General features: G+C 40.8%; 5 protein-coding genes across 5 annotated transcripts; 4 read left to right on the top strand and 1 right to left on the bottom strand.

The window, feature by feature from the left end:
• Window positions 1-1,273: 1,273 nt before the first annotated feature.
• On the top strand, window positions 1,274-3,425 carry BDB00DRAFT_33516 (uncharacterized protein). Its single transcript, XM_053116987.1, has 2 exons — window positions 1,274-1,666; window positions 1,773-3,425. The coding sequence occupies exons 1-2, from the start codon at window positions 1,321-1,323 to the stop codon at window positions 3,299-3,301; spliced, it is 1,875 nt and encodes a 624-aa protein (XP_052974897.1). The 5' UTR covers window positions 1,274-1,320; the 3' UTR covers window positions 3,302-3,425.
• A 1,575-nt stretch (window positions 3,426-5,000) lies between these two features.
• BDB00DRAFT_877207 (uncharacterized protein) lies at window positions 5,001-5,844 on the top strand (the record flags this gene model as incomplete). Its single annotated transcript, XM_053127585.1, has 3 exons — window positions 5,001-5,173; window positions 5,366-5,652; window positions 5,771-5,844. 3 exons carry the CDS (start codon window positions 5,001-5,003, stop codon window positions 5,842-5,844), a joined length of 534 nt encoding a protein of 177 aa, XP_052974936.1.
• Window positions 5,845-8,455: 2,611 nt separating this feature from the next.
• BDB00DRAFT_887253 (uncharacterized protein) lies at window positions 8,456-9,570 on the top strand (the record flags this gene model as incomplete). The annotated part of the gene is made up of 2 exons (XM_053128438.1): window positions 8,456-9,067; window positions 9,205-9,570. The coding sequence occupies 2 exons, from the start codon at window positions 8,456-8,458 to the stop codon at window positions 9,568-9,570; spliced, it is 978 nt and encodes a 325-aa protein (XP_052974896.1).
• Window positions 9,571-9,592: 22 nt separating this feature from the next.
• On the bottom strand, window positions 9,593-11,043 carry BDB00DRAFT_847188 (uncharacterized protein). Its single transcript, XM_053125210.1, has 3 exons — window positions 10,933-11,043; window positions 10,772-10,843; window positions 9,593-10,633 (listed from the first exon to the last, which is right to left on the bottom strand). The coding sequence occupies exons 1-3, from the start codon at window positions 10,946-10,948 to the stop codon at window positions 10,080-10,082; spliced, it is 642 nt and encodes a 213-aa protein (XP_052974895.1). The 5' UTR covers window positions 10,949-11,043; the 3' UTR covers window positions 9,593-10,079.
• Window positions 11,044-11,544: 501 nt separating this feature from the next.
• BDB00DRAFT_877204 (uncharacterized protein) lies at window positions 11,545-11,960 on the top strand (the record flags this gene model as incomplete). The annotated part of the gene is made up of 3 exons (XM_053127584.1): window positions 11,545-11,551; window positions 11,658-11,766; window positions 11,882-11,960. The coding sequence occupies 3 exons, from the start codon at window positions 11,545-11,547 to the stop codon at window positions 11,958-11,960; spliced, it is 195 nt and encodes a 64-aa protein (XP_052974894.1).
• Window positions 11,961-12,333: the final 373 nt, after the last annotated feature.

Below are 12,333 nucleotides of genomic sequence, written 5' to 3'. Positions count from 1 at the left end.
TGACTACCCAGAAGATTTGCAACAACAGACATTTATCGATGTCAGCCCAGATCTCTTCCTGCTGCACTGTCCAAACCTGAAAAGATTGGAGTTTTTTGGTGCAGTATTTTATAATAACGATGAAGCAACATTCACCGTGGCAGAATAACGATTGGCTGGCTCGAAGCACCAGCATCTTCACCTAAACTCAAACAATTGGCGCTGCGCCTCCATAATATCAACAGCAGTGCAACTGGTGAGCCATTACCGGCACTACTATCCAAACATTGTCCATTACTTGTCTCGCTGATCCTCGCCAACGGCAACTTGGGAGACGCAGATCTCCATGGCTTTGATGATTGGTACTACGAGCAGATCCATCGAGAAGCGGAAATAATATAGAAAATAGCAACTGACCGTCGACACAACGACGAGAAAAAGGCAACAACAAGAGGACTTAAACATTTGGTACTACACGATACTAGCAGTGAATCGCCATTTTCCGTCAACTTGTCGCTTGCTTTCACGTGAACCTTTAGTACATGAACCTTGTAGCAGATGTCCTTTTTGAACAAGATATGATTTGTTCCTCTACAGCTTTTCTTTAACCACTGCCAAGGACTATGAGGAGACTGACGACGCTGTTTTCTCCAAGGCGCTTATAATGACGACAATTTATTACAATCGGTCACCCGATCAGAGAGCTTACAAGAGCTATCGTCGGCTGGCTAAACCTAACACCAGCTGGTTTACAGTACAACAGTTTCTGGAAACGCGCAGACTACGGAAAATCAGTTTCGAAAACATCATTGCTTTGGCCCAGTATACTTTCGTATGATCGCTACTAATACTACTGCATCCTATATGTGCTTATATAGAAATTACGAGCAAACAGTACGAATCCAGAATATGTAAATTCCACATTGTGTTACAAATACCAGAATGTATACCTAAAAATATGCAACGAATATACGAACATATGAGAATAGCACAATGACGTTTGGTGTTCTTCGAATTTATAGCAGTTTGTTGTCCATGGTACTCGCACAAAGCAGCATGAACAAGGTATGTAGGACATTACCATAAATGATTGAGAGAAAACCTATTATTAATCAAACGTAAACTTTGATTTCTTGGTTTATTTGCTCATCATCCACATACAAAGCTCAATGCTTACAGACAAACCTGCTTTTATTTTGTAAAATGGTGTCTGTCTGTGGCACAACAAATTCGAACTGCTATAGGTGTCACATTCCAAAATAAGCAAAGCCTCTTACACTAAACTGATGCAACCATTTTTCTTCTTTCGTCCAAACCTTTTTTCTAAAAGCGTATTGAGCCATGTCGATCACCGAAAGCAGCATTGAAGATCAATTGTCTGCATTACCCCCGGAAATTCAAGAGAACATCTTATACTGGTTAACCTTTCGGGATCGCATACGATTCACTGAAGTGAACAAGTATTGGCGATCGACCGTGCTAAACTGGCCGGGCACGTGGCAGAGGTTCTCGACAGAAGACGGGCACGACATTTTCCCGAAACTAGCACTGTATAAACCATATATCAAGGGTTCCTGGGTGAAGCATGTCCATGCTTCTTGGACGGATCATCGTCGCAGTGATACACCGACTTTAACGAAACTCGTGGAGTTTTTATTGGAATTAAAATGCGATTCAATTGAAAAAGGTATTGACACTAAATAACAAGACAGATCGGTCGAGCTATTAGTTGTTTGTTACAACTTCGCTAACAAATGTCTGTACTGCGTACGTATATTTGTTATTTCCAATAGTCAAGCTCAACTTTGATTGCTCAATGACAATTCCCACTGCTGCACATTTTCTCAGAACTTGTGCGAAGACACTTTCAAGTCTATACATTTCACTGCATGATTACGTTGATCCAAAACAACCGACACTGGACGACGTCAGTCCAGACATCTTTCTATTTCATTGTCCGAACCTAAAAAGATTGGAGTTCTTCGGCCCAGTACATGCAATCGACGACGAACGAAGTATAACGACAACAACCGTGATGGCACAACAACGACTGGCAGGTTTGAAACACCAGCATCTAGAAGATTTAAGGCTCGACTTTGGACACCCCGAAAGAGACGGCTATTACGATTTGACACCTTACATCAAAGCTGCACCGAAGCTCAGACAGCTGGCACTACACCTTCATAACATTGAACATTGTAATTTCGGTAGATCGTTACCATCATTGTTATCACAACATTGCCCGTCATTGACCTTGCTTATCCTTGTTAACGATGGCACGGACGACCTTTACCTGGATGACCTTGATTGGTACCAACAGCAGCATCACCCGGAAACAACCCTGTCGACGAAAAAGGGTAAAGCAGCAAATAAGGACAACGACGACGATAGTGATTACGACAGAGAGCCGAGAGCACTTACACACTTGATACTTAACGACAGTGCACACCCAGACAACTCTCCGTTGTCTGCTGATTTGCTCCGTCAATTCGTTCGTCGCTATCATGACAAGCTCCAATATCTTGATCTTTCGGGATTCGCCTTTTTCGATCAAAACTCGATGACATACTTATCTGAGTATGCGTTTTGGTCATTGACGCGTCTCGTAATCAAATGCAGCCCTCATGGCTCCTTAAACCCTTATCAACGGCTTTTGCAACAACAGGGAGTGTTTCCGATATTGAGGACGCTGATTCTCCAAGACGATGGTACTCAAGTAGACGATGATCTATTGCAAGCAATTACCCACGTGAAGACACTACAAGAGCTGAAACTTGTAGGATGCGGTGAGAGGATGTCACCAAACGGATTACGCCAATTTTTGATGACCATGACGCACCCCGATCGCAGCCTACGAAAGCTCAATTTCATAAGAGTCCTTGCTTTGAACCTGGATGTTCTTCGTGCGATTGGCCAGGCCGATCGCTGTATAATCGACGAGCTATCAATTCGTGCTTGCTACAAATTGACTGTGGACCATTTTGAAGAGTTTTTCGACGACTTAATCCGCACTTATCCGCAACGCCGTGATAGGCATCCTGCTGCTGCTGCTGCAACCTCGACTGATAATGCAATGACTACCCAATTTCACGGTAACAACTGTAAAGTAATGACAAAACTGGAGGTTTTTTCTAGTCACCCTTCGGACCCTTCTTCCTTTTTCGATGGTGGCAAAGGCGCGTCATTCTTTAAGAAATTCGACCATATTGCAGAAAGCTGGCAATTTGCCTTATGGACATATACCCCTATAGATTATATATGTCTTTCCCGAAAGATCACTTGCAAGAAATACCGAAGGAGAAAAGAAGGCTTACAAATATAAGCATCATGTGTACACCGAAATAAATACTGTATCAATCTTGCACTTACCCTTTGCATTTGTACAAATGAATTGAATGAAAATTTGCTATGTAATAAGATCGCTTGTTCTGCTATAATTGCAGTACTACACATGTATCTTTTAAAGGAATAGTCGTTATGCTGCAGTTCAACTTTTTCGTTCTATAGCTGCCGCAAGACTAAAACAACACCCTGTAAAACGGCAGTCGCTCTCAGTCCAATAAAAGTATAAGTATGTATAACATACAATATCATAAGTTACCGTAAATATTCGTTTGAGAAAACCTAAGTATCCTGTGTGGTCAGTTTTTATTTCTCGTACCAAAATACACCAGAGCCATCTCGTTTGACACTAAAGTCGTATGATACATGATAACTCTTTTTTTTCTCTCAGAAACAAATGTAATTAGTGCGTACAGAAAATGTGCTGACAAGCTTTGTGAGAATGTTATCTTGAGCAGTGCTGTGAAAACAAATGTTTATATAAGGTCGATAGGGTAGCAACCTGCTCATTTGTGATGCTGTGTACTCTTCTCACACCGTGTTTAGTAGTGAATATAACATAGCGCAAACTTTTTCTGTGGGAATTGATGAGAGTTCAGGTAAGTAGAACATAATCAAACGAGTTTTTGATCTTTCCGAGGTAATTATGTCTCTCACATGATGACTATGGTTAAGTGGGAAAGCAAAGAAAACTACGTGGGTTAAGAAGGAACGAATGGGAATACTATGACAACTTGTCGTGTGTGCATGTTGATATGAAGTACCATCACAACAGCTCAAATAGACATCGACAATGTGCTGTCTTTTTAATTAAGCATCATCAGAATTTTTTTGTGTGAACGTCATACTAAATACGTATTAACGTCATTATACAAGTATTTTTCACGGTAAAGCTATCGATTAGCATAAATAGTGTAGGTAAGACGTTGTTCTAGCTCGCGTTTTGCGTCGTCTTTACCGTCTTTATTGTCCCGTGATGCGCAAATGAATTCTCTACAGACTTGAACTCTAAGGCGTGGGCGTATGCTGGCTTAAGTGTTCCACACATGTCTCCGATATAGCATGGCGACCGCCGATACACCCTACGGACCTAGCGCCACCAGCACCAGTTGCAGCGGTGCCGACCCAATGAAAACTGCTTATACTATGCTGGATCGACACATCAACAAACTCCGGAATAACTTTATAGACGCGTTGTACTAGCTTTAAAGAAAAAACAGAAGACACGTAACTCTCTCCTACATTCACAACTCCACCTCCTCTTGCAAATTCGCTACTTTAAATATCTTCTTGCTTCTTATATGATTAACAGATTTCCCGTTTCAAAGCATGCTACTCAGACGGGTCCATATACTGCCTAGGCCTCACAAATTCATAACACTCGTCGTTTTTTCCCATTTTTGTATTAAAAAACTAATAGATACACCTTGCGTGGGTAAAATAAGAACCTGATCTGAATTTATTCGCCTTTTTTGGAAGAATTGCGGGGAAAGATCCCATGGTCGTACATGGTTTCCAAACAACGCAGTATAGAAAGTGTTCATAGGCTTATAGTATCTATCTTACGTGTTACGCGAAAGAAGCGCTTGCTCTGGATTTTTGTAAGGCTACGGATTCGTATATAAAAAGGCCAATAAATTCAGAGTACAAAAACATCAACACACCCTTCAGCAAATATGATGGCATCCAGTGATCAAAAACCCGAGGTCCAGTTGCATGAAGCAGTAGTCATGGCATCAACTACCAATGGTGTTAGTGCTAGCTCCCAAAAGCATCAAGCAGAAGGAGCACATCACCATGGACCTCCTCCTGGACCAGCTAATCCACTCGCTATTGGATTCGCAGCCTTTAGGTGAGCCATAACAAGATATTTGTCTTAGACCTTTCTTCCTAGAATTTCACTTTCATGTTATTGCTCATTACGGTATAATGAATATTGAACGTACGGTAGTTTGTGTAGGTGAGTAAATCGAAACGACGCTTTTCTTGTAGTACGTTCCTGTACGTGATAACTCTACTAACAACCAAGGAAATACAAAAACAGCGCCATCTTTGGTCTTTACAACTCGGGTCTTATTACAGATATCCCTCAGGTTGCTGTGGGTGTTTCTGTCGGCTTTGGAGGGCTCGGCCAGTTGTATGCTAGTATTGCCTGCTTCATCCAGGGCGAAACATATCCAGCTACAACCTTTGTGACTTATGCTGGCTTCTTCTTTGCATTTGGCATCATGTTTAGCACACCGTCTGGATGCGTTGAAGCAGCTACTGCTGGAGGATCTAATGAACCGCTTGACAAATGCATGGGCTTAATCCAGCTCGTGTTCACTATTTGTACTTTCTTCTATTGGCTTGGCGCTTTGCGGCAGCCGTATTTAATCCAGCTTCTCTTAATTCTGGGTGCTCTTGACGTTTTTGTTTGGTACAATTGGTGCTTTCACTGGGGTTGCAGGTCTAACAGTTGCCGCCGGATGGTTCTCGTTTGCAATAGCAGTCGTCGGATGGGCAAATATGATGATAACTTGATGCAGAAAAAGAAGGAAAGGAGCTGTCCTGCAGAGCTGATCTCAATTCTATGTACCTTTTTTTAGTACATCACGTGCTTCTTTTTAATTGAGGAAAAAAATACCTTCATCCGCCTTCCCTTCTTCTAGCTCTTATTAATATGAGGTGGACATGATACAATCTAAATATTTACTGTGTAAAATCTCAATAATAATAGTCATGCTTTACAAGAGCTGAAATATCACATGTCGTCATTGTACAATTAGCTACATGTTCATGCATTGGGCTCATAAAAATTTACAGTGCTCTAGCTTTGCGATGTTTATGTTTACACTAAAGGGAGAAATATGCATGACCGCACCGCACATTTTGGGGATTTTGTATGCGAGTCGATGTAGCATAGATAGAAAAAAAAGCCTCCCGTAAAACGATCGCGAACCTAAGCTAAATCACTATAGTATATAAAGTAACAAAGTAAAAATTTACATTGACAAACCCATTAATGCTTATGACCTAGCGGGTCCGTCCTACAAAACATTTAATCGTACCAGATCTGCAGTCGAGTACAACAACGTCAGGAGTGCAATTGCCATTGCCAGTCCAACTTCCAGGACTAATATCAAGAAACCATATGCCACAATGAACACTTGCGCGACAGTGTACGGTTTGATGGATGTTTTTAAAATGTCTTATGCGATGCAGAACAAATGGTTCAACTTGCACAATCAGCAGCAGCAGACTATCTACGCGCGGGTGAATTGTACTCTCTATGGTGTAGTCAAAAGGCGTGCGCGGCGTTCCTTTTCTTTGCTTTTAATCTTTCATATACAAACAATCGCATACAAACAAGCACAGCAGATCTTAAACTCATCAGTGAACTCTCGTTCGAAATCGTGACTAAAATCTTCGCTCATATTAATCAACGATACTGCATGGTCTTCAGCACTGTATGTCGCGAATGGCACGAATGTACACCAAAAAAGTCTGGAATATGGTACTTCTCACGCCCAGTTAACTCTATAACAATCAGTGTCGTCTGGAGCAAGGCCTTGTAAAACACGTTGCACTCTAAGAATTCACAAAAGATGTAGAGCTGACGACCTTGATTGTATATCTTGTGGACTTTTAGAGACGCAGTAAAATTGAAACTTTGGGTAATAACTGGTATCCAGTTATATACTTGCATAAAAATAATGTGTATTGAAATGGGAAATAAAATAATGTCCATAGTATATCTATTTTCATAACAGTATATAACTCCTGCAATTATAGTACTAGATCACTGTACCATTACGAACAATTCTAAACGGCAAAAGACTTTTGTTGTTCTTTTAAAGAATCAGTCATCTGATATAATACACTTGACACTGGATCACAATTACCGTGACCTCAATATACTCGCTATAGCGTGCTTAATTCTCACTAACTTTCTTAACGACCCTTACCGTCCTCAGCTCCGTATTACGCGCTCTAAAGAACTTACAAAAGCCAGGAACAACCAAATTCCAAAAGAGCAGCAGCTCAAGAATGTTAATTGAAAATTACTTGCTTCAAAAAGGCGTGACTCTAATTAAGATTGTCTTGTATAGTGTTAGCGCCCCCAAAACCGAATTCATCCCAAGCATTACATTTAAGTATCTTCTCAAGGTACAAGGCATGTATTTAAACAATAAAATGTAAACCGACGACAAACCCTGTTCCGTACCGCAAGAAAACGGTTCTCCGGGAAGTTATCGAGAACTTCAGCGTTTGTTTTGAAGAAAAATTTGACCATTAAATGTTAAAAATCATCCCTGTAATACTGTTGAAATTCTTTCCCATTTTATTTTCCTCTATATTGCCCAAGAGGTATATATCTATAGTCATTATGTAAGACGTAATAGTTTGAAGATGGAGTTGTCCTTAAAATAAAATCAATCAGTTGTACGAGGTGCTTATGTAACATGTTATTGTGCGTACAGCATGTATGAGCTTTGGTACGGTGCGTTTAGGAGACGATTTGAAGTGCATGCAAGAAGAGAGGTTTTACATAAAATGACTTCTGCTGACATTAGTCAAAAATGCCTAGAGAACAATATCTTATTTTGCGAGCTAATTCGGATGATGTAGATTTTGATATCTTGCAAGCAATGATCGTCCATACACACCGATTAATATACATTTAACAAAGGAGAAGAAATTGGGTGGTGTCAGCCTTTTATAACAAAAGTTATGTCAAATACAGTGAATCTTTTTCATCGTTATTGGAATTATTGCAAAGTAGACGTCGGAAGTTGCTTTGCTGCCATATGCTAATATGTTTAATATGTAGTATACTTTGCAGGAATGGATTAAGTTGGCCCTTATTTCAAGGGGGTGAAGGAGGACTATACGACCACAAACTCCACCAAAACCTTTACAGATCAAAAGAATGATTATATAGTAACTTAAATATACCTATATCAGCTTCTAATGATGAGCTAAAGAATTTCGCCTTTGTCCCTGCTCCTTTGTAAAATAAGACCTTTTCAGATTTCGTATTTTTTTTTGGTTCATTCTTTTTTTTTTCTCTCTTTGCACCATCTTTAACTCTGTTAAGACTGCTGCGTTATTCTATAATAAATATATTTTTCTAATTTCCTGCTTTCATTCGATGCACATCAAACGATACTTTGCGTCCGTAGCAGTTGCAAGCTACCTTGCTTTGTTGTCAACGGTGGCAGTAGTGGCACAAACTAATGGTGGTGGAAGTTGCTCAGGTGACGTCCAAGTGAAATCGCAAGCCGACCTGGATCCACTTAAACCATGCAAAAAGTACACTGGCTCAATCGTGATTGACAAGACAGCCGCAAACGACTTGAAGCTTCCTGGCGTAATGCAGATCGATGGCGAAATTAATATCCATGATAACAATGCGCTAACACGGCTTTCCTTCCCACATTTGCAAGCTGTCAATAGTTTGAAGCTGGAAAACAACAGGGCATTGAACAAGTTGGATTTGAGCGCGTTGACGACCGTTCACTCGCTAGAAGTGGCTGTTCATCCGGCTTTGCCAGAAATCTCGTTCCCAGCAGGCTTATCTCAAATGTCCAGGGTGACCATTTCGGACACAACCGTGACGCGAATCGATGGATTAAAGATAGACAAGGCTGATGAAATTGTCATCGACAATAACATTTACTTGCGAACGTTGGACGTTGGAAACTTGACCGAGGTTACCAAATCCATGTCCATATCTGCCAATTCGCCCGATTTGACGTTGGATGTATGTATTTATAAAATCATTTCATATTCATATGATACATACACAGTGTCCTTTTTTATCCGATTAGGTACTACGTTGACGTATAACATTAGCATTTAATTTAGGACTTACCAACATATCTCATGCGCTGCTTTTAGGTATCCCATTTGCATGCTTTACAACAAGGATCGTTCCGCAATTTGGCTGGTATTTCCATGGGTAGCCTGGATAAAGTCTCTGGCGACCTATCGTTTATTTCTAATAAGTTTACCTCGTTGGAGTTGCCCAAGGTCACCGACGTTGGTGGTACGTTCACTTTATCGAACAACAACAACCTCGAAAAGCTCTCGGTACCTGAATTGCGACACTTGGGTGGCGCATTATCCGTTGGCAACAATACACGATTGACCCAGGTTAATGCATTTGCAAAACTCGAAGAAGTGGATGGAACGTTGGATTTAACTGGTTCATTTGACGAAGTCAAACTTCCCCAGCTCCAGGATGTAAGTAAAGGAAATTCTTGAAAGATAGGAACCTTTTTTGTCTCTAATCTGTATTTTATTGGCGTTATGTAGGTCCGTGGTGGATTGAACGTGCAAACGACCAGTCAGAAATTTTCATGCGACGACGTTGGTCATTTGAAGCAGGGAGGTGTGATCAAGGGCAATTCCTTTGTGTGTAAGTCGCGTGTAGCGCATCCAAAATCTGGTTTGCCTGGAAATGGTATGGATATTGACGGATCGACCAGCGATAGCCATAGACTTCTTTCAAATTGTCATCTAGCAGCAGCTGCATTCATTGCTGCCGCCATCACAATCGCATAATCACACCCCCCACCATTTTTGTCAATCAGATACAATATCACCCACGGCCATTTTTTACAGTATACCTACATTTTTTAAATAAACATGCGTTCTAACTAATATAACAAGATGGGAGAAACAACAAACTTTTGCGGGGTAGCGGGAGAGGGAGGATTAGAAGAGAAAGGGAGAGAGAGAAAAGATTAGACACTGGAGATCGTGTTTGTTGCTTATTCAGTTCTTCTATCCAAGACACTATGTAACTGTCGTGCAGGCGAGTCCAAGGTACCCAACAACTTGCGACCAGGTGATTCCAGGACACCAAGCAATTCAGCACGGACATATTCAAGACCAGGTAATTCGACGACCTTGTTGACATCGGCAAACGACAATAACGTTTCATCCACCTTACCACCCAAAAGCGTCAATTTCTTGTTCTTGTTGATGACCTGCATCGCCTTTTTCAAAAGACCAGGGTGCTCTTGGTCGCTCAGGTTGGTATGCAAAACACATGCTGGACCGCCGGCCAACAAAGGTTCCAAGTTGGCGTATTTGGTCGTTCGCAGAACAGAGTTAAAGACACCGGAACGTAACACGGTCAGTTTGGTAGGTGCGTCGAGTTGGGCAAGTTCTTGTCGAATCGTTGTGAATTCCTTGACGGTCAAATTGTTGTGCTGGAATATGAACACGATGCGATCGTTGTTAATGATGCTTTCGTATTGGTTGTGTAAGTAGGTGCGGCGTGGTGGGTGGACGGGTGCTTTTTTCTTGGATTCGGTGGCGTCTATTGTTAAACAATGATAATTAATCTCCACTGTTCAATTTCGCTTTTTCTTAATTTTTTTTTCTATCTACAATATTAAAAAAGAGAGAGCGAGAGAATGACTAGGACTAGACGCTATCGGGTGTATATTGTGCTTACATGTTCGGGCGGCTGACCATGTCGCCAATTGTGAAGGTGTGCGGTTTATTCCTCGCGTGAGCGAGCATGCGACTATTTATTAAATACACAATCAAGATAAGCCCATGGTTAATGTCTTTTCACTAGAGGTGAATGTCAAAAAAAGTTGCATATTCTTATACCTGTACGGAGAGACATGGCACCAACAAAGTTACACTGCGTTTGAGCTGGCGTGTAGCGGAATACTTTCAGGTCTCCATGTCAGGGTTGAGCAAAGCCACCCGATTTTGAAAGCCGGAGTTCGTTGCATGATGTGGTAACATTGGCAAGGCAACAACGGCTTTCCAGCCTTGACAACAAATTAACTGTTCTGTAATAGTAATACTCCCGCTTTGATAATTCGCTGGCACGACCATTAAGCTTGCGTTTTTCTCAAGAATTCACTTATACGCACACAAGAACTTCTTTGTTTGTTCAAGTAACTATATGATATATGATTCTCACCATTGCCAGATTAACTATGTATCATCCTCAAATTCAAACACCAAAGTATACTCTCGATGACAATAAAGTTTTCTGTTCTATCACTATTATAGGAAATAAGCGCCATTGCCATCCTATGAAGCTATCACTCTAATCAGAATAACGCGATGGGAAAAAACACTCAGGCAGTCTATCAGTAGGAGGGCATCCAACATGTATAACATGGTTCAAACACCGCGGAAATCTATTATAGAACCATTCATATTGCACTCTGCTATCCCTTTTCCTTTTTATTCCCTTCAAAGTTAAAAATGACCCGTACGTATACGTTTGTGCTCCTTAAACGAACGAACGATTCAACATTTCAATTCTATGTAAATTGATTGAAAATTGTGGCTACTAAGCAATTATTTGTTTCAAATAGGTGGAAATCAGCGTGAACTTGCTCGTGCCAAGAACTTGAAGAAGCAACAAAAGCAAGGCAAGGGTAAACAAGATCTCAAAGGCATGTCCATTACCCAAAAGAAAGAAAGGTAAATTGGTTCTCAAAAGAATGTACTGCATCCTCTGGCGGCAAAAGATATATTTGTTCGGCATCAAGATGAAATGCTTATTGGATTACGATCACTCTTTTTTGTTGTTGTGTAGTGATGCTGCCATTATGCGTGCCAAACAAGAAGCTGCGGCAGCCAAAAAGGAAGAAACAGCAGCAGCAGGGAAGAAATAGCATACCATGACCGTACGGTTTTCTTTTTACATTCACAAAACAACAGCCCTCCCCATTTATCAGTTTTGATAAAACAAAATGATTTGCTTTCTTGTAGAGTGCCAGAGAATGTGTATGAGAAAGGGTATTGCAAAACACATCGGCTATGATCCCCTCCCCTCCTTTCTCTTTCTTCTGGCCCTTTCTCTCTTCCCTTCTTTCCCCATCAACACAACATCATCAACATTAATTAATTATATCAAACATGCTTAACATTCTCTCATCTTACTCTTTACTAATCTTGTGGTTATCTTCTATCTGTGTCTTCTTATATCCTTGGTGTTTCTTGATAAGATTATCGCTGGTGGGTTTTTATATGGGGAATAATTGACAA

Source organism: Zychaea mexicana (genome assembly GCF_025766255.1).
Source record: "Zychaea mexicana strain RSA 1403 chromosome Unknown BDB00scaffold_104, whole genome shotgun sequence".
In the NCBI taxonomy this organism is placed as follows: Eukaryota; Fungi; Mucoromycota; class Mucoromycetes; order Mucorales; family Lichtheimiaceae; genus Zychaea; species Zychaea mexicana.
The sequence above is the reverse complement of the archived record's forward strand: the minus strand, read 5'-3'. Positions and strand labels throughout refer to the sequence as shown.